The sequence below is a fragment of the Macaca mulatta genome, chromosome 13 (genome assembly GCF_049350105.2).
Source record: "Macaca mulatta isolate MMU2019108-1 chromosome 13, T2T-MMU8v2.0, whole genome shotgun sequence".
NCBI lineage: Eukaryota > Metazoa > Chordata > Mammalia > Primates > Cercopithecidae > Macaca > Macaca mulatta.
In genome coordinates, this window is record NC_133418.1 from 70748917 (window position 1) to 70772856 (window position 23940).

The 23940-nt window shown below is 37.0% G+C and overlaps 1 protein-coding gene and 1 long non-coding RNA gene across 4 annotated transcripts in view; one reads left to right on the forward strand and one right to left on the reverse strand.

Moving 5' to 3' along the window:
• LOC144333772 (uncharacterized) overlaps window positions 1–6811 on the reverse strand; it is a 28479-nt gene extending 21668 nt beyond the window's left edge. The window contains exon 1 of the long non-coding RNA XR_013402777.1: window positions 6701–6811. This is a non-coding gene — a long non-coding RNA (uncharacterized LOC144333772). The remainder of the gene's footprint in view (window positions 1–6700) is intronic.
• The window catches only part of PSME4 (proteasome activator subunit 4), a 107075-nt gene that overhangs the window by 56681 nt on the left and 26454 nt on the right, over window positions 1–23940 (forward strand). For all 3 annotated transcript variants that reach the window (XM_015112361.3, XM_077959617.1, XM_077959618.1), the window contains exons 21-36: window positions 4529–4584; window positions 5818–5874; window positions 6093–6148; window positions 6240–6338; window positions 7806–7868; window positions 7982–8077; window positions 10793–10924; window positions 13671–13880; window positions 15226–15362; window positions 16862–16915; window positions 17219–17348; window positions 18326–18407; window positions 19475–19628; window positions 20135–20204; window positions 21411–21536; window positions 22231–22383. In XM_015112361.3, coding sequence (XP_014967847.1) covers window positions 4529–4584; window positions 5818–5874; window positions 6093–6148; window positions 6240–6338; window positions 7806–7868; window positions 7982–8077; window positions 10793–10924; window positions 13671–13880; window positions 15226–15362; window positions 16862–16915; window positions 17219–17348; window positions 18326–18407; window positions 19475–19628; window positions 20135–20204; window positions 21411–21536; window positions 22231–22383 — 1675 coding nt within the window. The remainder of the gene's footprint in view (window positions 1–4528; window positions 4585–5817; window positions 5875–6092; window positions 6149–6239; window positions 6339–7805; window positions 7869–7981; window positions 8078–10792; window positions 10925–13670; window positions 13881–15225; window positions 15363–16861; window positions 16916–17218; window positions 17349–18325; window positions 18408–19474; window positions 19629–20134; window positions 20205–21410; window positions 21537–22230; window positions 22384–23940) is intronic.

Below are 23940 nucleotides of genomic sequence, written 5' to 3' on the forward strand. Positions count from 1 at the left end.
GGGATTACAGGCATATGCCACCATGCCCGGCTAATTTTTGTATTTTTAGTAGACATGGGGTTTCAGCATCTTGGCCAGACTGGTCTTGAACTCCTGACCTCGTGATCCACCCACCTCTGCCTCCCAAAGTGCTGGGATTACAGGCGTGAGCCGCTGCGCCCAGCCACTAAATATCTTATACTTACTATAAACTTTACAGTTTCCAAGGATGGATATAATAAAGTAATTGTGGGTAATTAAGCATAAATTTTTTCTTATTTCGTACCATTGAAAACAATTTGAATTTCTAACAGTTTTGTCAGATATCACAGGTTGCTGAATTAATCTTAAAATAAGACCTATTTTGCTCTTGGAACCTTTAGATAGTGTTTTAAGAGAAATATTTGTGGTATAGTTTATACTCATAATTCTACCTTTATAGATGTGGAAGTTGGATTATGTCTTTCCAGAGTCACAGGAATTTTGGACACTTGCCTTTAATCCTGAAATCGTCATTCATTTTTCCTTTTGCAGTCCATTCTCTAAATAATCTTTTAGGTCTAACCAGCTATCACAGGATGCAAAAAACTAACATCTAAAAAACAGGGTTACTCAAGGTAGAGGAGTCATTTTTCATCTCAAAATATTTCTTTACTTTGTGCCCCCTTTCCTCTGATAGATTTATTACGTTATTTTTAGTTAAATCATCCTTAGGATCTCAGCTTTTACTAACTTTTCACTCAAAGAAATTCATACTTAAGGTCTGATAGTGAGACCATTTCATTGATATGTGAAAGGATGTGTTGCTTATGCAATGAGGGGCAGGGCTAGCTAACCTCTCTTGGCACCTCCAGGAAACTACCCAGCTCTGCTGGGGGAGCTGCACACAGAAAAGGAAACAGTTACTACTCCACGGTGAGTAACCCTGTTTTCTCCTTATTTCACCTTCTGACTGTTTTCATTTATTTTTAAAAGCTTGTGTGTCAGACTTGGAAATAGTTCTTGTTTTCAGAGTTAATTTAAAATCTAGCAGCATATAAGATTTCTCTTTGCTTAGCAACTCTTTGTTCACTTGGCAGGGTAAGAGCCAGGTTTTCGTTTGTGTTTGTAGTTATTATTGCTACCTAGGATTGAATTGGATAATAGAACACGAAAATAGGCCTAATTGTCTCTTGTGAAACATTTATACTTTGAAGGGAAAAAAAATCTTTTAGTGGCTTGGTTTTACATCTTTTATGTTTATTTTTATTTAGAAGGGGAAGGATTATTGGGAAGATAGGATGTTCTTTCACTTATACACAGGAAGAATTTTATATTATTGTTTACAGCTGTTTCATGACAATTCACCCAGCCTTCATTTGCATATGTGATTTGTATTATATATTTTGTTTTTGTGTCAATAGTTATTTTTCACCATCCCTTCTTTCCTACCAGTGATTCTTTTCATAGTTCTGCTCTAATCATATCTAAAGAAGATTGCCATCTAGTGGTATGAATACTGTAGTTGTTGAACATTCATAGGTCTTTTTTTAGTGGTACAAATATTTTAATACATTTTACTATAAGTTAGGTGGCCTGGTACTATCTAGAAGCTATGAAGCAGATTTAACTTTATTATTATTATATAGAGGTGTTATTTACAGTATGTTGTGCTGGAATTATTTTTTTGAATTGTATTGTTCCTTAGGTTAAATGATAATATGGTTTATAAAATGAACTAGTGAATGAGTAGGATGGATTTCACATGGGGAAGGGGGAGGTAGTGATGGAATTTGATTTAACTTACATACTATTACTATAGCTTTTAGTCAGAATATAGATCTGTAAGACAGTGCCTTAAGCCTATTCACCTAAGATTATGTGCATAGCTAAAAGCTACTAGAACCATTTTATATATCAGAGATTACATTCTGGGCACAAGTAGATCTATAACGTCACAAAGAGATAGAGTCATAATATTTTACTTGGGTAATGGATAGAGATTTCTTTTCGTAAAAAATCTTCTAAAGGTCAGAAGAGGTAGAGCACTATGGCTCATTCCTATAATCCCAGTGCTTTGGGAGGTGGAGGTGGGAGGATTACTTGGGACCAGGCGTTTGAGACCAACTTGGGCACCATAGCGAGACCCTGTCTATACCAAAAAATAAATAAACAAATTAGCTGACTTGGTGGCGTTCAAGAGCCTGAAGTGTGTGTGAGTCCACTTGAACTGGGAAGGTTGGGGCTGCAGTGAGCCATGATCGTACCACTGCACTGCAGCCTGGGTGACAGAGGGAGATCCTGTCTTGAAAAAAAGTAAATAGCTACACTTGCTGAGAAGCAGTTACTGTAAAACATGCTAAGCCAGTTAATTTGTGGTAGGCAAGAAAATATCAAATTATGGTGGATAAGAATAACTAAAAGCTGTAATGTGTACTACCCAGATATGTCCTATATATAGTCATCCCTTGGTGTAGTTAGGAGATTGGACCCACAGCATACCAAAATCCACTCATCCTCAAGTGCCACAGTAGGCCCTGTAGAGCTCGCATACACGAAAAGTCAGCCTTCCATAATGTGTAGATTTCTCATCTGGCTAATACATTTAGTTGAAAAAAAAATCTGCATGTAAGTAGACCCACACCTGTGTTGTTCAAGGGTCAGCTCTTTGTAGGAGATATGGACGCTGTATTTTAATCCAAGTTTTAAAAGTAAAGGAAGAAGATAAGGCTTTTATTTAAATATATTACTTAATATTTTACAATCTTATACAGGATTTTTAAAAGTAGTCAGCATAAGTGATAATTTTTCAGATTCCCTGGTAACAAAACAATTCAAAGTGTCACATGGATTTTAAGAAATTTGGTGTCAGGACTCTTAGATGAAACTTGTTTGAAAAACTTTAAATTCCCAAATGACAGCTTTTTTGATATAGTAAAACCTATGGAGAATAATTGGTCATAAACTCTTATTTGTATAATATGACTGTAACTAAAGTGACAGTAGTTAAAGTTCATGCTTGACTTAATGTTATATGGCATTAGATACAGACTGGGTAAGCTGCAGGCTGTATATTTCTCCTTCAGAAAACTGTTTATGGCAGCAGTGGGGAGACACATACTCTGATGGCATGGCTCACAGCAAGCACTTCCCCTTGCTCTAACAATGGCGGGGGGGAGGGTGGGAACCCTCTTGTGTTTTATTCTTGTTACTCTTGAGTACAGGCCTTTTCTCTTTGGTGAAATCTAATTTCAGTAAAGACTTGACGTTCATGTAAAGGAATCTGATTTTATTTTCTACTAACAGATTTTGGATACATACATATTTTTGATCATGCAAAAATATATAAGATGCTCAAGTTTGCCAGTAGTTGAAGCTTTATAGAAGGAAAACAAATATTAAGCTTTGAAGTAAGTTAGTGAAAAAGAAGCCATTCTTTGTTTATACTCTATGGGCTTGGTTTTGAAACTTGAGAAGGTATTGTTGCTATCCTCTGTACTGGGTTATGGTGAGGAACATAGTTAAGTAACTGACATTTTAGAAATGTTTTTTCCTATTACCTAAATGCCTGAATTCATAAATTCATAATTGTCAAATATTAAGGTAGAGATAACCCATTTAATTCAGCTACTTTTTGAGGGTATACAATATAGCTCAGGATGTGCTGATTTAAAAATGGTATTTTCTTCATGGCAAGTGCTGTGCAGTTCATTGGTGATTAGTAATAATAATAAGATTGCTGTTTATTAACTCTATATGCTTGCCGCATTTGTGCCTGTTTTTCCTTTTAGAATGTATCTCTTTGTTTAATAAAAGCTTTGAATTGAATCTCGTATTTTGAAATAAAATATTGAAAATGAGGTATATTTTTCACTAGAGAAAATGTAGATTTCAGATATATCAATTCTCATTTTCCAATAAAATCTGTTCTTGCGTATGTAAAAAGTGACTTTTAACTGTTTAATGAATTTAACTGGTTGGGTCTGGTTGTGGTAGCCTTGCAGAGCAGGGCTACCGTTTATAGGCTCGGGGTAGCCTCTGGTTGTGGCATCCTAATTCTTTATGGCAGATCTTTAATTAGGAAACAGTGATTTTTACGCCTGAATTTCTTCGAAAAGAGGTCTTTTTATTGCACATGTTAGGAGAGATGTGTTTGACTGACTTTAAGAGGAAGGGTAATGATTATCTAAATAAGCTTGTCAGTTCTATATGCTTTAGTAAAATTTGTGAGTTTTAACTGTTGTACCATTATTAAGCTGACTTTTCTTTATATAAATGTTTATTGTATTTAATCTTTTACATTTGAATATTGGATATCAATATTATGTTCCTTTAGGAGGCTCCCTGAAGTTACTACATTTTTTCTTTAAGATAAATAACATGATTCCTACTGAAACAGCATTGATCTTGAGAAAGATAGATTGATTTTTTCCATTGAAGATGGGAAATCTGTGTCTGTTAAAAGAACATAATCTTTGTTTTGGTTTAAACAGTCCAGCAATGCAACTTTTCCCTTTAATACTTCATATTGGTATTATTAATAAATGCAAGCACTCTTGTTTTTATACAGAGTACCAAGTATGGTGTCCTTGGAAGAGACAAAGTTGTATACTGGACTTGAATATGGTATGTGAATCCTAATCCTAGTAAATCTGTGTGGATTATTTTTGTCAGTAACTCCACAAGGACAAAATGAAGTATGAAGTAGTGTTTTTGTTTTGTTTTGTTTTGAGACGGAGTCTCACTCTGTTGCCCAGGCTGGAATGTGGTGACGCGGTCTCTGCTCACTGCAACCCCTGCCTCCCTGCCTCCCGGGTTCAAACGATTCTCCTTGCCTCAGCCTCCCAAAGAGCTATGATTACAGGCATGCGCCACCAAGCCCAGCTAAGTTTTATATTTTTGGTAGAGACAGAGTTTCACCATGGTGGCCAGGCTGGTCTCCAGCTCCTGACATCAAGTGATCTACCCAGTTCCGCTTCCCAGAGTGCTGGGATTACAACCATGAGCCACCCTGCCTGGCCTAAAATGAAGTAGTTTTGTATTATGATGTTCCTAATCTCTTTTTTGATATATGAAAAGAATATGAATTATGCAGTACTCATTTTTGCCTATTCTGGAGAAACTGGAAAATTATTATTTAAAGAATAGCCAGTAAGAAATTGGGTCAATCTGTATTTGAATGCTATGTACAGAGGTAGGCTTTTATATATCATAATGTTCATTTATGTTTAAAATTATTCTAGCACTTATATAATATACTTGGTGTAAATAGGAATATTGTAACCCTATATTTGAATGAACTTTATACTCTCCTATCATAATAAAGTTTTATAATAACATTTACATAAAACATTTTATCGTTAATGTTCCGAATGTAACATGACTAGAAATTTAGCACCCTTTCTCATTGCTGGATTAACACTAAAGTTAGTTACATACATTAATTGCTAGGGTGTAATTGCTTGATTTAGGTCACCCACTAATTAGAAAATTCCATGTGTTTTAATCTGTAATTAGTGACTAGAGCCTTGAAATATCAGCAAAGGTGGTTTTTCTTTCCCTCGCCCCTCCCACCTTCTTGTCCCATGAAGTTTTATAAGCAGGTCTTTTTATTTATTTTTTATTATTATTATTTTTCTTTATCTTGAAGCATGAGAGACATCTCATCAGCAGGTCATTTAAGTGTAGAGGTTTTAGAAGTTGCTGTAACATGCCTCCCCACTAATCCAGCTATGGTGAAGGCAGACCTATTTTTTTCTCCAATAGTTCATCCGGTCTTGACCGAACCTGTTGATATTAACTTTAAAGTCTGAGGAGCATTCAGTATCTAAAATACCTTCTTTTATGTTTTCAAAATAGATCTGTCTCGAGAGAACCACCGCGAAGCAATTGCTGCAGTTATAAGGAAACTTCTTAGTAAGTATATCTGTACATTTAACTTATTTGTACTTTGGAATAAGTATTTTGGAATTTTAATTTATAACATGCATGTGTTTACTTAACGTTTTTTATTCTAAATGGTGAGAATATTGTGCAGTGATTTTTTTTCTTAATGGATTCTTAACTAATGCCTCAAGATTCTTTTAGTAGTTCAAAATATTTTAACCAAAATCCTTTTCCTTCTCCCATTATAGACCACATACTTGATAATTCAGAAGATGATACCAAGTCATTATTTCTTATTATAAAGGTACAGTTGTCATTTAATAGTTGCATAATTATTAATATGATAAAGCTTGGATTGATGACTTGCAAATACAATTTGAAATTCTTTGACACAGATTATTGGAGACCTTTTGCAATTCCAAGGATCTCACAAGCATGAATTTGACTCCCGATGGAAAAGCTTCAACTTAGTAAAGAAATCAATGGAAAATCGGGTCAGTATTTTCACCTAAAAGTCTGCACTAATTTTTTTTTTAAAGATGTATAATAACTTCCTAGTTTGGATATTATTTATCATATAGAGGAAGTTTCCCTAAAAGGAAAAATAGTAGATTTAAGAATATGTAAAAGTTAAAAATATCATGGTAGAAATCAAATGGATCCTAGCAAAAAATGTGTTTTTCTTATACAGAGTCTTCTGCCTGTTTCCATGATAGTCTCTAAACTCTCAATGGGAATTTGGACAATAGCATTGAGACTACCTTGTAAGAACTTGAAGGAATTTAAAAATAGGAGGAATTATCTACAGGAATGAACTTAAAGCATTGCACTTTATGTAGATCTGAGAAAAAGTTACCTTGTATTATATTCATGCTGCAGTAGAAGTCATCGTAAGCTTCTTTGGGACCCCGGAAGAAAGAGTATCAGTGTAAGCCAAGAGATGTTCATGGCAGTGTTCTTATACCAGAAACTTTTACTGAAATTGAGTGTAAAAAGGTTGTGTGAGTTCATTGTTTAGACAACAGTTGCTAGATACTTCAGGCAGAAGGAATGGCATGTAAAAGGGCAAGGAGATATAAAAACATCACATGCTTTAGGGGCCAGCGGCTGTAGGGGGTAAACTAGGTTGTTTATACTTTGTTGTGAGAAAGTGCTTCAGTTTTATATTCAGCAGTGGGAGAGTCATTAACTGTTTTTAAGTAGATCTGGTTTGAATATTGATTGGAAAAGTCAACACTCAATTCACGAAACATTAAAAAGCTCTGCCACCACTGTGAACAGTAAGTACAAAGAGATTGATACTGGAAGCAAGAGAGGGAGTTAACTATTACACTCCAGGTGAAAAACACAGCCTGAGTCAAGTCACTGGTGTTGAAATGGAAATAACATGTTTTGAAAATGGTAGAATTGGGAGGCTTAATGACTAAGGAGCTGTGGTGTGGAAGAAGAAGAGTCTTTGAGCCTCAGCTATCTGCCTTTGGTGACCAGGTAGAAGATTATATGGATAAAAGCTTAAATTATAACTTTTAGAAATCTAAAAGATATTATTATTAAATTTTGTACTAAACATATATTATTACCCTGAAAGGCTATGGCTATTTATAGATTTAAGAGAGTTGATCAATTGTCTTAGTAGGCTGTTTTTGTACTTGCAGTATTTAGCTGAATAAGAACACCACTCTGTTGCTCTCCCATGCGTGGGTCTAGTAGTAAACTATCAGAGAAAAACTGGGTGTTGGATGGGCTGTTTAAAAGGGGGATATTTCTACTATTACCCATAAAATTAATTAAGATAGCATATTTTTATATAAGCCTGATGTCTTTAGAATAAAGGAAATACCACCACCACTCACCAGCCAACCAGGGACCTTTTTGACCTCTTACTAAGGTATTTAGAGGCATCCATTGTTGAAGTCAATTAGTGAAAATGTTGAAATATTTGTTGCTACTTTGTTTTCCAGCTCCATGGGAAAAAACAACATATCAGAGCACTGTTGATTGACAGAGTAATGTTACAGCATGAGGTAAATATGTTTTTCAGTCATAGTGACTTTTTAAAATGCCAGTTTTCCAGATGAGTATTTAGTTGTGTTTTCATAATTAAATTTTAGTAAATACTTTGCAATTGTTTTCTTAGCTACGGACACTAACTGTTGAGGGTTGTGAATACAAAAAGATACATCAAGATATGATCAGAGATCTTCTTCGCTTATCTACAAGTTCATACAGTCAGGTAAGGTTTATCCAAACACGGCACTCTCCTCCTGCCCTCCCATTTTATTACATGCAATCTTAATTTCCCCCTTTTAACAAGAGAGTTTAAATAATTGCTCCCATAATTGGAATTATTCTCTCAATGATTGGAAATTGTAATTTCCAGTAATCACATCCAGGAAGTATTAAAACCAGAACCAAAAGCTAGGCTCTCTTAACTCGTGTTAGCATAGAAAACAGCTTTCAGGCCGGGCGCGGTGACTCAAGCCTGTAATCCCAGTACTTTGGGAGGCCAAGACGGGCAGATCACAAGGTCAGGAGATCGAGACCATCCTGGCTAACACGGTGAAACCCTGTCTCTACTAAAAAATACGAAAAACTAGCCGGGTGAGGTGGCAGGCGCCTACGCAGGAGGCTGAGGCAGGAGAATGGCGTAAACCCAGGAGGCGGAGCTTGCAGTGAGCTGAGATCAGGCCACTGCACTCCAGCCTGGGCGACATAGCGAGACTCCGTCTCAAAAAAAAAAAAAAAGAGAGAAAACAGCTTTCAAATTGCAAATATATTCAAGCTAAGTTTGCTAGTCATTTTTTTATAATGCTTAATGTTGCTATTTGTAATTGCTTCTCATTTACTTAAATTTGGAAGACAGTGCTAGTGTGATATTGCTGGCACTTCAATCACATTTTGAAGTCCAGTCTACGAAGGCCACATAATTCCTCCTAAACATTATGCTTGGGTTTTAGGAAGCTGCTACCGCATGAATTGTGCGGGCTGTCTTTTAAGATAGTGGAGGCAAAAGAGATTCATGTGCAACAATTATTCTACGTTTGTAAAATAATGTAAATTAGCTACAGGTTAAGCATTGGAAACCCAAAATGCTCCAGAATCCAAAACATTTTGAGCACCAACATGATGCTCGAAGGAAATGTTTATTGGAGCATTACTGATTTCAGATTTTTGGATTTGGGATGATTACCCAGGAAGTTTGTAATCCACATGTTTCAAAATCGGAAAAAAATCTCAAATCCAAAACATTTCTGGTCCTGAGCATTTTATTTTACTTTATTTTTATTTTTTAAGACACGGTCTCTGTTACCCAGGCTGCAGTGCAGCGGTATGATCACAGCCTACTGTAGCCCTGAACTCAAGCCTTGAGCTTGAGCTCAAGCGATTTTCTCACCTCAGCTTTCTGAATAGCTGGGATTACAGGCATACACTGCCCTGAACTCGTCTTGAACTCAAGCCTTGTAGCCTTGAGCTTGAGCTCAAGTGCTCATCTTATCTCAGCCTCCTGAATAGCTGGGATTACAGGCATGCGCCACCATGCTGGACTAAGTTTTTCATTTTTAGTAGAGACAAGGTCTCCTGTATTGCCCAGGCTGGCTCGAACTCCTGGGCTCAAGCGATCTTCCTGCCTGGGCCTCCCACAGTGTTGGGATTACAGGCGTGAGCCACCATGCCCGGGCACCTGAGCATTTTAGATAAAGGATACTCAACCTGTAACTAATCTCTGGCTCAGAGATTCCCTCTGAAGTAATGTTTAAAATGAGTTTGAGGCCAGGTATGGTGGCTTATGCCTGTAATCCCAACACTGTGAGTGGGAGGCCAAGGCGGGTGGATCACTTGAGATCAGGAGTTCAAGACCAGCTTGGCAACATGGTGAAACCCCCACCCTCCTAAAAATACAAAAAATTAGCCAGGTGTGGTGGCATGCACCTATAGTACCAGCTACACGGGAGGCTAAGGCAGGAGAATTGCTTGAACCCTGGGAGGCAGAGGTTGCAGTGAGCCAAGATGGCGCCACTGCACTCCAGCCTGGGTGACAGAGCGAAAAAAAAAAAAACTGGTTATAGGAAAAGCAACATATTGTGCATATTTCAAACTCTTTTTTGTTTGTTTGTTTGAGATGGAGTCTCGCTCTGTAACCCAGGCTTGAGTGCAGTGGCACAATCTCGGTTTACTGCAACCTCCGCCTCCTAAGTTCCAGCAATTCTCCTGCCTCGGCCTCCCCGGTAGCTGGGACTACAGGCATGCACCACCATGCCTGGCTAATTTTGTGTTTTTAGTAGAGACAGGGTTTCTCCATGTTGGGCAGGCTGGTCTCTTAACTCCTGACCTCAGGTGATCCACCTGCCTCAGCCTCCCAAAGTGCTGGGATTACAGGTGTGAGCCACCGTGCCCAGCCTACTATAACCAGTTATTATCCATTACTGTTTAACTAGTTCATAAGTTGTAAATTTATATTTAATGTTTTGTTTGGGTCAAAAATATGTGAGATTGTGCTTAAGGTTTGCCTTAAAAATTTTAAGTTGTTATGTGTCTGTTTTGGTTTATTTAAGTTCCTCCTGGAAATTCTTTAATTTTCCTTGTGTGGACAGAAGAGAAAATCTGGCTCTTCATATGAAGAGTAATTCAGAATAAAAAGTTTAATAGTACGCTGGTTACTTTTAGCTATGTTACTGAGCAAATGCATATTGGTTCCATTCAGTCTCGCTTTTATCAAACATATTTCAGTCAGTGTAACCTAAACCATGGATATGGTCGGTGGTAATGTGCTTTCCTTTTGATATAAGTAAAGATAATCATTTACTTGTTTTTTAGGATATTTGCTTTGAGATTTCTTTTGTTAATGAGAAAAACATGTAAATTATCATTATTGTTTTTGAAATTTGTTTTAAACTGCTTTGTACTTTAATATATAATAAAAGTCCTTTGTTAATAATACTTCCTCCAGGTGAGAAATAAGGCTCAGCAAACATTTTTTGCTGCCTTGGGAGCATATAACTTCTGTTGCAGAGATATCATTCCCTTGGTTTTGGAGTTCTTAAGGCCTGATAGACAAGATGTTACACAGCAGCAATTCAAGGTACAGGGATTTTTTTCTGTTTTATTGTAAACATTTTCAAACATACTGAAAAGTTGAAAGAATTCTACAGTAAACATCCATATCTTCACCATTGAGGTTCTATATTTAAGATTTTGCTATATTTGTTTTATCACATATCTGTTCAGTTTTTTTATGTATTTCAAAGTAAATTGAAGATATCAACACGATTCACCTTTAAAAAGGTATAATCTTTGTTTCATACCGATATGAGGAGACTCATTATTTACTTATTTACCTCTGTTTGTGATCAGTATTATGATGAAGAAAATGTAAGAAGCAGACTTCCCTGAGGAAAAGAATTGTTGAACTTGAGTGCTAGTGGCCAAGTAGTCTGGCTGGCCTGTGGCAGAGAGGGATGAAAGACCAAGAAGTTTAGAGTAGTATGACCAGCATGAAGGAAGGGCTTAAGACAGGAAGGAAGAAATATGGTAAGTTTGAGCAATGGTATGAAAGCTTATGTAATTGGAGTAGAGAAGAAAAGAAATGATACAGGATAAGGCAAATACTACATCCTATGGGGATGTAATAGAGTATAGGTAATATATAATGATTGCTTATACTGTCAGGTAGAAAGAAATAGATTGAGAGTGAATTAAGAGTGAGAACAGGTAGGACTTGGTGATTGAACATGAGGGGACTGAAAAAAGGAAATGTCAAAATTACTAAGCTTTTGGATCGTACAACTAGTTGTTGGGCACATCAGAGAGAGCGAGAGTAGAATAGATGATGACAATAGTTAATTTGGACTAGTTTAATTTGAAGTGGTTCCAGTGAACTAAGAGCACCGTCAAGTGGGCAGTTAGACATCTGAGTCCGAAGATACCATTTCCATGTATGTTGATGATAATTGAAATCTATGGGCATGGATAAGAAAGCCTAGGAGGAGATTAAGAAGAGGACCAAGGGGCATATGTTGAGAAACTCCTTTAGAAGCCAATAGAAGAGTTGAGTGACACTGGAGAGGTCAGAAAGGTATCAAGAAGTAGGGAAGAATCACAGAAGGCAGAAAGAGGTCTTTCTAGAAGGAAGAGTCAGTGAGTACATTCTTTGTTTTTTTGGAGATAATGAAGATGAACCCTAAACATGTTCCATGAAGCTTGTAAGACAGAGGTGTCAATAAACCATAGCCCAGGCTCAGTTGCTGTTTGCTTTTGTAAAAGTAAAAGTTTGCTTTTTTAAAACTTCTGTTGAAACACAGTCATGTTCATTTCTTTATGTATTATGTATGGCTACTTTCACTCTACAGTGACAGAGAAGAGTAGTTGAGACAGAGCAAATGGAAAATATTTGCTGACCCCCGGTGCAGATGTATAATTCAAGAGTCTTGTAGGTTTGACTCATTGACTATCCTGTTGTTGACTTAATGAGAGCAGTTTAAATGGACAAAATTAGAGAGGTCAAGTACAATCGAAAAATATCTATTAGATCAACAAAATCCAGGTTATGAGTGACCTTATGGAGAACCTGTGGAGAGGAGTGGAATACAAAGTCAGTAACAAGCTAGATTGGAATCAGGTGAGGTGAGTTGAAAATCAAAATATTGGCCGGGCACGGTGGCTCATGCCTGTAATCCCAGCACTTTGGGAGGCCGAGGTGGGCAGATCATAAGGTCAGGAGTTCTAGACTAGCCTGGCCAACACGGTGAAACCCCATCTCTACTAAAAATACAAAAATTAGCCAGGCGTGGTGGCGGGCTCCTGTAATCCCAGCTACTCAGGAGGCTGAGGCAGGAGAATCGCTTGAACCCGGGAGGCGGAGGTTGCAGTGAGCCAAGATTGTGCCACTGCACTCCAGCCTGGGCGACAGAGCAAGAATCTGCCTCAAAAAAAAAAAAAAAAAAAAAAAGAAAATCAAAATATTTTGATACTACTAACTCTTTTTATGAAAAAGCACTTTAGAAAGGATACCTGCTGTCATCAAAGGATACCTGCTATCATCAGAATCATTGTGGTTAATTGGACTTTCATGAGTAATAAATACACAATATAGTTTTTATGTACTTTGTAAATTACTCAGCAACCGAGTGTTAACTACTATTTAATAAATTATTTCAAACACCAAACATTAGACCCTAAAATTTTAAGAGTGGCACATTTTGTGGTTTTTATGATATACTTGAAGAAAATTACTATGGAATATATGTTCTTAGAAACATCCTTACATTTCTTTACTACCTTATTAGTAGCCATTCTTTGAGCAATTTCTTTTTTTCTTTTTGGAGACAGGGTCTCGCTGTGTCACCTAGGCTGGAGTACAGTGGCATAAGCACAGCTCATTGTAGCCTCCGACCTGTTGGGCTTAAGTGATCCTCCCACCTCAGCCTCCTGAGGAGCTGGGACCACAGGTGTGTGCCACCATGCCCCGCTAATTTTTGATTTTTTGTAGAGAAGAGGTTTCACCATGTTGCCCAGGCTCTCAAACTCCTGAGCTCAACCGGTCTACCTGCTTTGGCCTCCCAAAATGCAAGAACTACAGGCGTGAGCCACCTCACCTGTCCCAAACTCTGTATTAAATGACTTAGAGAAAATATTAACGGATGCCACTTAAATGTCAAGTTAAAGTTTCTAAAAAGTAACATGTTCAATGTGTGAATATATTTTACTAACCAATGTTAAGCATTTAAGTAATCAATACTCATTTAAAATCAACATGTAGGTGTGTTGGCTACAACTACACGATGCCTCTTATTTCCCATGTAAACATATGTATATATTTTTTTCTGCAGGGTGCCTTGTACTGTCTCCTTGGAAATCACAGTGGTGTGTGCTTGGCAAACCTTCATGATTGGGACTGTATTGTACAGACTTGGCCAGCGATTGTTTCTTCAGGCCTTAGCCAAGCAATGTCCCTGGAAAAGCCATCAATAGTGAGACTGTTTGATGATCTTGCAGAAAAGATTCATAGGCAGTATGAAACAATTGGCTTGGACTTCACAGTAAGCAATGTCATTCTTTCATTCAAGTTTTAGTGGAAATCCCGCCTTGTTAAAATGCCCTTTATTTTTCTTGCCCTTTTTCCAGCAATAATATTCTTGGCATTTGAGTCCAGTGTTTTTTTTAAAAAAGCATTTGTTGCCTGTTTGCTTTTTGTACTTTCATTGATCATTAAGTACTTTCATAGATAACAAGGTAGAGTAGCAAGTTGGAGCATGGTGGGGAGACAGCCAGGGCTCCACAAAGGCTTACTGATTTGTTATATTTACCCTTATTTTGTGTGTGTCCACAGCTTCATTTTTCAAAGACTTAATTATATTTAACGAGGTTTACCATGCTAGCCAAAGTCACAAAAGATCGACTACTGGGTCCGGGTCTGTAATTTATAGCGAAGAAAACTAAAATTGAATGATTTGACAAATGAAAGACTAAAGAATATAACTTTCAGTGGTGCTCAGGTTGCGAGTTATAGCAGGTTTTCTAGGAACCTGCAAATCTGTATTTTTACCCCCTCAGAACATGGGGGTGAGTAAAAGAAGGATGAGCACAGCAGAATCCACCTCTGCCTTAAAGTGACTATGGTTGACATCTCTCCCCTGGTTTAAAAACCACTGTTCTAAATATATTCCTTTTAAATCAAACATAGCGTTGCTGTTTGCAACTGTCTTTAGATTATACTTTATTTTTTAGAAAAAAATTTAATTGAGATGTAATTCACATATCATAAATATCACCCTTTTAATATGGACAGGTTGTATGCACAATAGTATAGTCACAGGGCTGTGTAACCACTTGAATTCCAGAGCATTTTCCTTTTTGTTTGTTTCTCATTCTCATTCTGCTTCATTCTGTCCCCCAAGGCTAGAGTGCAGTGGCATAATCATCCCCTGCCTCAACTTTCCTAGTAACTAGGACTATAGGTGTGCACCACCACACCCAGCTAATTTAAAATTTTTTTTTTTTTTTTTTTTAAGAGAGACAGGGGTCTTGCTGTGTTCCCAGGGCTGGTCTCAAACTCCTGGCCTCAAGCAGTCCCCTCACCTTGACCTCCCAAAGTGCTGGGATTACAGAAATGAGCCGCCATGTCTGGCCTCCACAATATTTTCATTGCCCCAAAACAAAATGAGTACCTAATAGCAGTCGCTTCCCATTCTTCCATACCCCAAAGCCCTGGAAACCACTTTCTTTTTCAGTAAATTTTCCTGTTATTAGATATTTCATATAAATGGAATCATAAAATATGTGGACTTTTGTGTCTGGCCTCTTTCACTTAACATTTTCAAGGTTCGTTCAGGTAGTATGCATCAGAACTTCATTTTTTTTTCCTGCTTTTTTCTTTTCAACAAGATTCCAAAGTCATGTGTTGAAATAGCGGAATTACTTCAACAGTCAAAAAACCCCTCTATCAACCAGATATTGCTTAGCCCAGAAAAAATTAAGGAAGGAATTAAACGCCAACAAGAAAAGAATGCTGATGCCCTAAGGTAATTGATGAATGGTGTACTTCAATAGATGACATATAGATAGTAAGTTTTGGCTTTTTTTGAGACAGAGTCTTGCCCTGTTGCCCAGGCTGGAGTACAGTGAGACGATCATGGCTCACTGCAACCTCCACCTCCCAGGTTTAAACTGTTCTCATGTGTCAGCCTCCCGAGTAGCTGAGATAACAGGCATGCACCACCACACCGGGCTATTTTTGTGTTTTTAGTAGAGACAGGGTTTCACCACATTGGCCAGGCTGGTCTCGAACTCCTGGCCTCAAGTGATCTGCCCACCTCAGCCTCCCAAAGTGCTAGGATTATAGGCGTGAGCCCCCACGCCTGGCCGATAGTAAGTTTTTAACATCTCTAAAATATAGATGTATACCATAATTGCTTAATGATGTTTACAGATTGACTTCTGAAAAAAATACAAAGAAATCGAGAGATAGTTATTACAAAGATTCCTGTTTTTTCTTTGTAAGCTATGGAGGTATAAAACACCATCTTAAAAATAAGGTCAAGCGTGGTGGCTTTTGCCTGTTATCCCAGCACTTTGGGAGGTTGAGGTGGGAAGATCGCTTGAGCTAAGGAGTTCGAGACCAGCCTGGGCAACATGGTGAAACGCTGTCTATACAAAAAATACAAAAATTAGCCAGGTATGGTGGCATGTGCCTACAGCCCCAGCTACTTAGGGGGCTAAGGAGGATCGCTTGAACCTGGGAGGCAGAGGTTATAGTGAGCAGAGATTGTGCCTCTGCATTTCAGCCTGGGTAAAAGAGCAAGACCCTGTCTCAAATAAAACAAAAAGTTATTTCACTGTCATACCTTTTTTTTTTCTAGTCAGTTATCTTTCTTTCTTTCTTTTTTAAGGTAGTAATATTTCAGAAACTACGTAACTGGTACATATCAGTCATTAATTCCTAAATTCAAGTTTAGCAGATGTATCATTTTATAGTTCATATAATAATAATGACTTTTTGGTCAAATTTGGTATCAGGATTTTAATAAACTGTTTTTGGATTCTTGGTACCAAAGCACTTAAATCCTTCAGTGATGACACTCAAGCAAGAGTCTTCCTAATTTGATTTTGTCTTTGCCTTATAATTAGTATATGAATATGCCTCTTTGTTGTTTTCTAAAATGTGTATAAATAATAAATTCTTACAGCCTATGTAATATATTTCATAGGCTGTATCGTGTGTGTGTGTGTGTACCACTCCCAATTAATTGATTACTACTTACAGAGTTACTTGTGCATGTCCACTCAGGAAAAGTTGAGTTCACTCTCCCTATCCTCTCATGAGCTTTTCCCAGCATCTCTGTTCACCTGTCTGCTTTCATTCTGGCTTGCTTGTCACCAGGCCCTTTACAGTCAGGTGGTGAGAAGTAAGTGGGGAAGGAGGGTGAATTTGGCTAGAATTTGCATTTCTATTATATTTTTTGATGTTCATTTTAGTATTATAGTAAAGTAATACCTCACCTGATTTTTTTTTTTTTTAAAGGAACTATGAAAATTTGGTAGACACCTTGCTAGATGGTGTGGAGCAAAGAAACCTGTAAGTACAAAAGATTTTTGTAATTCTCACAGCATTTATCTTAAATACTATAGGAGTTTTCTACAAGGAAGGCTATGAATGACTATGTCACAAAAAGTTGTGTTCTGATTTGTGTATTTGTAAGCAGATTAAGAGGAAAAGAGATGGAGGGAAAGTTTGGGATTAATGATAGAAGCAGCGTTCTTCAGTAGACCTATTTTAATTCTTGAGAAACTTAAAATTATAAGGTGTTTCACATACTTTCTTTTTTTTTTTCAAGTGGTTTTATGTGTGGTATGCTTTGTCATTTTTCCTCCTTTTAAGGCCCTGGAAATTTGAACATATAGGCATTGGGCTTCTGTCTCTACTGCTGAGAGATGACCGAGTGTTGCCTCTTCGTGCCATACGGTTTTTTGTTGAGAATCTCAACCATGATGCAATTGTAGTTCGGAAGGTACATACCTTGTTTTAGCTACAGTCTTGGGTTTGAGACTATGTACGTGACCTGAAGTCTTTAAATTCTTCACAAACAGTACACACTTGGTTAATAAATATCTTGAAGTATATTGATTTGAAATCTACCCCGTTGGTTCAGAGATGATAATGATTCATCTAACAAATATATAAGGACATGCTTAGGCACTGTGTGTTTAAACACTGGGAATATAGCAGGAAATAAGTTTATAGGCTAATGGGAAAGATTGAAAAATTAAAAAATTAGATGTGCAGTGTTTCGGGAGGGGTAAGAAACCTGAGGGTACAGTTTTGTACTCTCCAAGTGTCAGAGGTGAGGTGAGGGATTGGGAGATGGCCTAAGCTGAAGCATTGGAGAACGACCTTTAAAAATACCCTGAGGCTGGGCCAGGCTTGGTGGCTCAATCCTGTAATCCCAGCACTTTGGGAGACTGAGGCAGGTAGATCACATGAGGTTGGGAGTTCCAGACCAGCCTGACCAACATGGAGAAACCCCGTTTCTACCAGAAGTACAAAATTTGCTGGACGTGGTGGCGCATGCCTGTAATCCCAGCTACTCGGGAGGCTGAGGCAGGAGAACCGCTTGAACCCGGGATGGGGAGGTTGTGGTGAGCCGAGATTGTGCCATTGCACTCCAGCCTGGGCAACAAGAGTGAAAACTCCGTCTAAAAAAAAATAAAATAAAATACCTGGAGGCTAAGATTTGAAGAATGAGCAGGTATTGGTTTAACAAAGAAAGGGTCAAAGTTTTCTAGGAGGAGAGACTAGCATGGGTAGAGTAAGAACTGCCTGTGATTTATTCTAAGTCAGATTTAGCACTCACATGGCTGTACTGCCAGATGTCAATAGGTGAGGTGTTTTTTTAAAGAAACAGAATCGATTTCTCCTTTGAGTAGAGCAAGCAACCAGTTAAGTGATTTAAGTTTTTTTTATAATTGTGTGTTTTTTCTTTTCTAGATGGCTATCTCAGCTGTTGCTGGTATCCTTAAACAGCTAAAAAGAACCCACAAAAAGCTGACCATTAACCCATGTGAAATCAGTGAGTACTACCAGAAGTAATTAATAGTACTTTCCAATAAAACTCAGAAAATTTTCTTGACATGTATACATTTTAGTTCTTGACCTCAAATATTGTTCTATGGATATTAACACAAAATATGAAATAACATTATGAAGGAAACAGTTGACTTAGTAAAAGCCAGTGATAACTATCTACAAAAATAGATTGATTCTTTCTGCCTTCAAATTATTTATGTCACCCACTAAGCAATTATACTAATTATTTCATCAACTGTATTTCAAAGACTTAAATTGCTGTTACTAATTTGTTAAATGTTTCTCTTTGGGTGGTGGGATTATAGGGACAAGGTGAATTTTCTTCCTCATACCTTATTGTATTACCAGAATTTTTCAGAAGAAAAAACCATTTTTTTCTGGTCTACAATCCAGGATTAAAACATTGCATTTCAATTGTATGGTATCTTTAGTTTCCTTTAATGCAATGTTTAATCCTGGATTGGATTATAGTCCAGAAGAAAATGTTTAAAAATTTTTTTAAATGTAAAGTACATTCAGTGGGACAGCCGTCCAAATTTGAGTAAAGTCTGTTGATGAAATAATTTTACTGTATTAATGTAAACTTTGAGAATTGTATTTTGATTATTTGAGATGATGTCTGCAGTTGATACTCATAGTTTTGATAAGTATGTGTGGAGAGAGAGAGAATATCAAAATGTTAAAATTTGGGTGTCTCAGTGAAAGTTATGTGGGAATTCTTTGAGCTCTGTAAGTCTGGAATTATTATTTCAAATCTAAATAGTTTAAACAAAATTAATCCATTTAATTTTGGTAAAAGGAATGAAGTAAGTTTCATCCTTGATCTTTTCCCCCAAAATAACTGATTCAACAAAATTTAGTAGATAATCCCATCTTCTCTGTTTTGAAATGTGCCCCCAATTGCTCATACATATGTTACCTTGTCTTGAGAGAATTTTAATAGTGTTGTATTGTGAAGACAAAGTTACACTGGTACTGTTGATTGAAATTTGAGAATAACTGTTGGGTGAATGTTTTTAAATTCATCAAATGTGATTGTCTTTTCCTTAGGTGGATATCCTAAACCCACCCAAATTATTGCTGGTGATAGACCTGATAATCATTGGTTGCATTATGATAGCAAAACTTTACCAAGAACTAAAAAAGAATGGGAGTCAAGTTGCTTTGTGGAAAAAACTCACTGGGGATACTACACCTGGCCAAAGTAAGTAACTTACTGTGTATCTTATCATTAAATGCCTTTGATATAACTGTTTTATCATATTTCAGTTTCTGGGGAGGTTCAGAGGCACTTGAAGGTTCTTTTATCTTTCCCCTTCCCTAGTCCTCTCTTTCTTTTGCTCCTGCCAATGCTACGCCTCATTCCTGCCTCTTTCCTTGTATGAAAACCCTTAGCCTTTCTGAATCCCATGGTTATATGGCTAAGGAGGTTATTAATAGCTGCTCTAAATTATATTCCTACCTATTAATAATACACATGCCTAAACCAGCCCAGAGAAATACATACTTTTCTCTCCTTATTAACTCCATTTGTCATTAGGACACAGTGATCTGATAGATTTTTAAGGCCTAGACTGTTACTGCTGTACTCATCTCCCCAAACTTAGCATCTAGTTAGAGTTCATTAAAAGTGCCTTCTAATGCTTTCTATCCATGAAGCTCTAATATTTTTTTCTATGCGTATGATAAATATGAACTCTTACTATATAGGAATATGGTTGTTTATGCTGGTGTGGAAGAGCAGCCTAAGCTTGGCAGAAGCAGGGAGGATATGACAGAGGTAAGCATTCCATTTCACCATGGTTCAAATGCATCTTATTTTGGGCCACTGATTTATCTCAACCTCACTTCAGTTCTTCTTTTTCTTTTTTTTTCTTAATACAAGTTGTGTTTTTCAGTATAGCGCTGCATAAATATTGGTGACTGTGTAATCCATTCTCCCCAACCCCTTTATACCAGTGCCAGTTGACATAGATCTTGATGTATCTAAGACTGAGTTACTACCCCATTCAGCACTCCCTTGGCTACTGCTTTATGTAGTTTGCTGCTCATTTCTTGTATCAGTTCTGTTACAAGTGTTTTAAAGGAAAAGTTAATGACTGATTTTTAGTTTTCTATTGCATATAAATTATGGGTACTCCATAAACACATACTGGTAGATTTCAGTTAAAACTTGACTTAAACTTCATTTAATTTACTTCATTTTGAAAGTTGACTTGGCTGGGAGCCATGGCACATGCCTGTAATCCCAACACTTTGGAAGTCTGAGGCAGATGGATCACTTGAGCCCAGGAGTTTGAGACTATCCTGAGCAACATGGCGAAACCCTGTCTCTACAAAAAATACAAAAATTAGCTGGGCGTAGTGGTGCACACCTCTAGTCCCAGCTACTTGGAAGGCTAAGGTGGGAAAATTACCTGATTACCTGCAATGAGCCATGATCACACCACTGCACTCCAGCCTGAGTGACAGAGTGAGACCCTGTCCCAAAAAAAGAAAAGAAAAAAGAAAGTTGACAAGGGTTTTTAAGTTGATGTATTCCTCAAGTTAATGGTGTTGTAACTTTTTCTGGTTCTGAACGGTTGGTTTACCTTTTAACTTCTGGTGTTTTATAAATATGGAAGTGATTTGTTGGGGCTTGATTTATAGTTTTGGGGATTTTAACAAATTGCACACCAGATGTCACAGTTGCTTTCAGTCTTCATTTACCAAGCAGAACATTTGTTGATTTTTAATTCACAGTGTGAGAAATAGGATTCAAACTTGAGAATCTGAAGGAAAACTTATTCTTACTGTTTTAGCGTTTTTAGAGGGAGATAGTTGGTTTTAGAAATCATTGTTATCTATGAGAACAAAAAATTCATTGAAACAAAAATACAGCCTGCTTTTGACTATCAAAATCTTGTAATTTTAACTTTTTCAGAATCATGTATTTAAGTAGATTTTAAACCCTGAATATTGTTCTTTTTTTTTTTTAACTTTATAGGCAGAACAGATTATATTTGATCATTTTTCTGATCCTAAATTTGTTGAACAGTTAATTACTTTTCTATCATTAGAAGACAGAAAAGGAAAAGATAAGTTTAATCCGCGACGTTTTTGTCTCTTTAAGGTAACTATATTATTTACATATCCTCTTTGTAATGCTTAGTAACTATTCAGTTTGTAGGTTCATAACTTATAAATATTTGATCAAGGCTAGCCATCTGCTTTCATCTAAAATGGCACTGGAATTTACACTGAACATGTATAGACTTTTGTTGTTGTCATTATTCCCTAAACAAGACATTATAACAAGTATTTACGTAGCATTAATATATAATACAATTGGTAAACATTGTATTAGATCTTATAAGTACTCTTAAGATGATTTAAAATATACAGGAGGATGTATTACCATTTTATGTAAAGGACTTGAACATTTTGGTATTCTGGAGTGGGGATCTTGAAACCAGTTCCCCATGCACACCAAGGGATGACTGTATTTATCTTTAATGTTTGTTGTAATTGGCACTAGAAAGAAAAAAATACCCAAAACTATATATGTTTTTTATGTTTAGTTGCTTTTTTTGAGGTGTGATACTTAGAAAGATTATTAATATTTGTTTCATTGGTTACATTTTAATGTGATGTTTAAAATGACAATATTCTTACTATTGTAACTTATCGGAATTGTTAAAGCAGTTCTAAAGGGGAGTGCGCTTGGAGTTGTTAAGCACATTAGTAATGTACAGAATAATTACAAGCATAATTATAATTGAGATGATAGCCATTTGAGTACTGAAGAACTGTCTTTGTTTTTATAGGGTATATTCAGGAATTTTGATGATGCCTTCCTGCCAGTTCTGAAGCCGCATTTAGAACGTTTAGTTGCAGATTCACATGAAAGCACCCAGCGATGTGTTGCAGAAATTATAGCTGGTTTAATCAGAGGTTCTAAGCATTGGACATTTGAAAAGGTGATGTATTAATATTTGTACAGAACATTTCCTGTTAAAGCTATGTTACCCATTTTGGTGGCAATTCCCAACACATTAGATGCTGATAATTAAAATATGAAATGTTCAGTGATAGGAAATATGCCGATATGTAGACATTGCTTTTGATTACAGATTACAGCCTAATGGTCTCTAAGAACATTTACTATCTTTAAATTTTTTAAATATTTACCCACATTGGTGGAAAAAATCCAAAAAAAAAAAAAAAAAAAAAAAAGAATTCCAGTTTCTTGAAAAAGAGGAAGATCCTGGAACACTGGTCCTACATTATTGCACTGTGTCACTCTGCTGATGGTGCATGTGCGCTTCTCCCTTCATTAAGCCATTCCAGCTTCTCATTAAGTCTTTTCTCTTAGCCTCCTTATCATTTATATTACTTGCCTAGTCTTCTAGACAGTTGGAGTTTGACTCTCCCTTTTAGAGTATCCCTTTTTTTAATTGTAAGATTTAGTTTTCATACATCTGTCTTTAAGGTTAGTTTGTTAGCAAAATGCACCAGACTAAAAATAACCTGGTCAAATGTCAGGACTACCTGAACATAAGGTAGACCATTATTTTGTCGAAGAGAAGACACAAATAGGGTTTTTTGGTCAACTTTTAGGAGGACTGCTTTTGCTTACAAGAAAAACAATTTTATTTTAAAATGTTACATGTGGTCTTGTCATCTGTTACGTTACTAAAGCCACTCTTGAGTTACCTGTTTTGTAAAACATAATTCCTTTCCCTATATGTTCTTTGAGATAAAGCTTTTTTTGGTAAAATCAAAACAGTGCTGCCACTGAAAATTTTGTCTCAAACCCTTCCTGCTGATTGAAGAATTCCTTCCTGCCTCCCTCCCTCCCTCCCTTCCTTCCTTCTTTCCTTACCTACCTCCCTCCCTCCCTCCCTCCCTCCTTGTCTGCCTGCCTTCCTTCCTTCCTTCCATCTTCCTTGTCTGCGTTTCTTCTCTTTTCTTTTTTTTTGGACAGTCTTACTCTGTCGCCCAGGCTGGAGTACAGTGGTGTGATCATGGCTCTGTGCAACCTCTGTCCCCTGGGTTCAAGCAATGCCTCAGCCACCTCAGTAGCTGGGATTACAGGCATGCGCCACCATGTCAGGCTAATTTTTGTGTTTTTAATAGAGGCGGGGTTTCTCCACATTAGCCAGGCTGGTCTCGAACTCATGGCTCTTGAACTCTGCCTACCTTGGCCTCCCAAAGTGCTGGGATTACAGGTGTGAGCTACTGTGCCTGGCCTTCATTCATTCTTTTTTTTAAAACAAATTTCAGATTTTTTTTTTAGGAACTTAAAACATTGATAATAGTAGCTGTTCATGTTTATGGGGTACATGTGATATTTTGATACATGCACACAGTGTGTAATGATGAAATCAAGGTATGTCCTTTTTAACTAAAGTACAGTCCATGGACCTACAGCAGAGGTCGCACTTGGGAGCTTTTTAGGAAAGTAAGATGTCAGGCCCACTTAAGATGAATCAGTCTGCATTTTAAGACCTCAAGGTGATTTGTATGCTCATTAA